The sequence below is a fragment of the Phoca vitulina genome, unplaced genomic scaffold (genome assembly GCF_004348235.1).
Source record: "Phoca vitulina isolate PV1807 unplaced genomic scaffold, GSC_HSeal_1.0 scaffold51, whole genome shotgun sequence".
NCBI lineage: Eukaryota > Metazoa > Chordata > Mammalia > Carnivora > Phocidae > Phoca > Phoca vitulina.
The window spans coordinates 8729119-8732979 of NW_022589754.1; the positions used below are offsets into that span (position 1 = coordinate 8729119).

Here is a 3861-nt window from a genome sequence, read left to right on the forward strand (position 1 = left end):
TTGATCACAAACCACCCCCCCCCCCCCCCCCCCCCCGTCCACTAAGCTGGATAAATTCGGCTTGCTTGGTAGAGAGGGGGGGGATATTGATTGCAACCTTCAGTAGACAAAAAGTCTTTTTTAGCCCGTCCTTGTTTACAGTGTTGAGTATTTAGAGGATCTGGTTGGCAGCCAAAGACCCAAATTCTAGTCCTAGCTCTGCCACCAATTTGCTAGTTCAGTGACCTTGGACAGGTAATTTTCCATCAGCAAAACAGGACTGGCCAATCATTTCAAGGCTCAAGGTTAATCTGTGTTAAATGAAACTTTGAGCCCTTGGACAGCAAGTTATTTCATGTTTAAGTCCAGAAGGAGAAAAGATAAGCACTTCCTCAAGTCCCACTCCCAGCCAGCCCAGTTAATTCCTCAAACCAGTTTCCACGAGGAGAAGATAAATCAAGACTGCAACTGCAGGAAGGTGACCAGCGTGATGCCCCACCCCTGGGCTTTGAGCTGGTGTTACCTATCTGGAAAGGTCAGCCTTGAGCCCAGTAAAGATGGGAGGAAATAATTAAAAAACCTAAAATCTAGTTACATGCCAATGTCTACCTGGCCTGTTTATCATATAATCCACCCCTCTCTTAAGATCACCTGAGGGGTAGAAAGGGCCCTTTTCTAATACTAGGATGGCTTTGATTCCTACTTTGTCCAGACTGCAAATGCCTAGGTCGTTTGGGAAAATGTGGACACCAAGTGTTTCTCATGGCCATAAGCTACTGAGTTCTATTTCCACGACAAGGCAGAGAAGGCCACGTGCAAACTAACAGTGCCCATGATGAAATTAGAGAAAAGGGTAGAGCTGCATTAACTTTTACGGTGCCCAGAGTTCTGAAATTCGGAGTGCCCTCCTATGTTTAAGCGTAGTTATGAAGGGAGATTCCCTACGGCCTTGTATGTCTGTTAATATCCAAAAGATGCCCTCACTTGAACCAGCCCAAACTGGGAAAGGGGCTGGATCACACCATTCACAAGCCTGCCCATCAATCAACCACTTCCCAAAAAGGACAGGACTGCACAAGGCTATCAATGCAAGCCCTGTGACCCGGAAAATGCACCACCCTTGGAACCTATCAAGGTATAGCAACAGTTAATCCATCAGTTACATACCTAACTGTCCTGCACTTTGCTCCTGGCTTGCAAATACACCACACGTTACCAAAAGGATAAATGTAAAAGCTCCATACACCATACTACTAATTTTGGCATGTAAGGGAAAAGCCACGTGGGTAAGTGACCAGGGATCCACATGTGCAGAGTAGAAGACCCCAAAGTGCATGGGTAGCCATCCTCACGTCCAACATCCTGCTTCTCTTGCATCTGTGAGGTGAGGCTGGAGAACGGCAAGAATGAGCACCTACACCCTGCTCTACCATTACCCAGCACGTATCACAATCCTGATGTAAACCCCATGGCCTGTAGTCCAACGGTGTCGCGCAGAGGCCTGTTACATAAGCTCTGCAAGGCCTCCTTCAGTGTGCCCCACCCCTCCTCACCCTCCCATCCCCAATGTTTTAGGGGTTCTACTCCTGGACATCTAAATTAACATCTTCTGGGAAAATTTCCCTTTTGTGCAGGGACCTTTGAAATCTGTGCCTTTTCTCATTTATCTGGGATGATCTAGGGCGGTGGGGGAAGAGAAACTAACCAAATGACCTTTCAAGGTCCCTTCTTTGGGGCCTAGGGATTTGCAGGCTAAGCATTAGGTCCCATCCCGCCTGCTGGGAGCTGGAGGCGACGGAACTGCATTCCAGGAACAGGAAGAGGGCAAAGGGGGTCCCGGATTTGAGCCCGTCCTCGGTGGATCCACCTCCAAAGGGCAAAAACGGCTCCCTTTCTGGGCTGAGGCCAGCGAGGTCAGAAACCGTAAAACTGGGGCAAAGCCTCGGCCACAGTGGTGGGAAGCCTCACTCTGCAGGCCTAGAACCCACGGGGCGGAGCCGGACTAAAAGCAACTCTGGGCAGGGGAGGAAGCAAGCTGGCTCCGGCCGAAGAGGCTGTGGCCAAGCCCTTGAGAAGGAGCACGAGCAGATGTGTAGAATTACCTCATGACGACCCGCTTCCCCTTCACGTCCAGCTTGTCCAGAGTCAGCTTGTTAGAAAGCGACATCTTGGCAATACAAGGGCCGCGAGGCAGAGAGCTGAAACAGCAGAGAAGAACGCAGCCGACGTGCGCTCCAGTCGCGTGCGGAATGCCGACAGCCGCTCCGGCCACACGGCCCCGCCTACCACCCCGCCCCTTCCCCGGCGCGCGGCGCCCAGCAGCCGCTTATTGGCCGCGGCCGAAGGGCGATAGCACCCTGCCATTGCTTCGAGGCGCTGTCTGTCTGCGAGGCCACTGGTGGGACGTGCGGTTTTCATTTGTCACGTCCGGCACGCAGCGAGCCGCCGTAGACCTTTGTGACTTGAGGGTGGGGGGAGGAGGCGGGGCCGCGGAGTGGGCAGGGGGAGGGGAAGGGAACTGGGTGGCGCCTCCGGGCGGACGAGGGCGAGGGAGAGGCCCCAGGCCTCCGCCCCGGTGCCGCGCGGCGGCCGCGAGCCGCTGCAGCGCGGGGCAACCCCCCTGCGGCCAGAGGAAGAGCGGCGCTCCCCACCCCAGGGAATTCTTGGCAGCCCTCCCGGGATAGATGCAAATGACACTTCCCTTCGGAAAGCTAATCGGGTTTCCTGGCTCCCCAAAATGGAATTCTAAGTAAGGCTGCTAATTGGCCTTGATAACTGAGACCTCTCAGAATTCGGGAAAGGCCCAGGTCCCCCCAGCGCCCCCTTTTTAATAATAAAAGTGCGATGTAATTGTTCTGGTTTTGACACAATTAATGCTAATGGCAAACAAATAGCATTTTTCGTATATTAACTAATAATGGTCACAAACCGCGGAAGTAGGTATTGCCTTCCTCATTTTACAGATGAAGTAAATGATGCAGAAAGAGGTTTAGTGGGTTGCGTAGGGATTCATATCTTGTAAGTGGTGGATTCAAACCTAGGTAGGCCAGATGTAGAGTCGATACATATAATTATACTGTAATACAGACACCATTGCCAGGAAATGGGTACTCCATGCCCCCACATGTTTGCAGAGTTGGCTGGAATTGTAAGCAGAGTTAGGGGTCCCCGGGAAAAGAAAGACCAGATATAGGGATGCCTACAGACCAGTCCTAGGACCCAGAGGGAGTCTCGCAAGACCAACCAAGAAGGTCCCTGGCTTTGCTCAGGATAGAAATCAAACTCGAGGCAGCAGGAAGTGAAAGCAGAGTTTATCGAACAGAGAGAGCAGATACAGACGAAACATCCGGAAGACTTGAAAAGGAAAGAAGCATGTCATGTCTTTGTTTGGGGCCTGTGGGTTTTTATTGACGGTGACTGCCTGGTGTATGTGTCCCCTCAGGCATCCAGGAATGGGTTAGAACAAAGACCAGGTGTTATTCCTTAGAGCCAGGGGGCCTTAGCATCAAGATGTCTAGCTCCAGTGGTCCGTAATATGCATATGATAGCTTCTTCCTTTCACTCTCACCTGGTCCTTCTTCAGATGTTATCTATTCTAGAGAAATCATTAACTCCTTGTCTCTTACAAGGAGGACATCTCTATTTGCATTACAAGGCATGTGTAAAGTGGGGTGGAGGTACAGGGCCAGCAAGAATAAAGCAGAAGGAACAAAAGCAGATTTTTATGGAGTCCTTCAGTTTCCTTCTCTCAATAGCTTTCTTGTCATAAGAAAAGTCATTTTAGGCCCCTGGCCATCTTGTGAAAGAACAGAAGAACAAACAGCTACTATCAGGCCAAGAGATAAACCTAATCATATCCAGGACAGTAAATCAATGTTTACT

The 3861-nt window shown here is 50.8% G+C and overlaps 1 protein-coding gene across 1 annotated transcript in view; it reads right to left on the bottom strand.

Annotated features, from left to right (window-relative positions):
• PGK1 (phosphoglycerate kinase 1) overlaps window positions 1-2268 on the bottom strand; it is a 22361-nt gene extending 20093 nt beyond the window's left edge. Inside the window, exon 1 of the mRNA XM_032387921.1 lies at window positions 2082-2268. Within this exon, the coding sequence (XP_032243812.1) occupies window positions 2082-2146 (65 nt within the window). The 5' untranslated portion in view covers window positions 2147-2268. The remainder of the gene's footprint in view (window positions 1-2081) is intronic.
• Between the last annotated feature and the right edge of the window lie 1593 nt (window positions 2269-3861).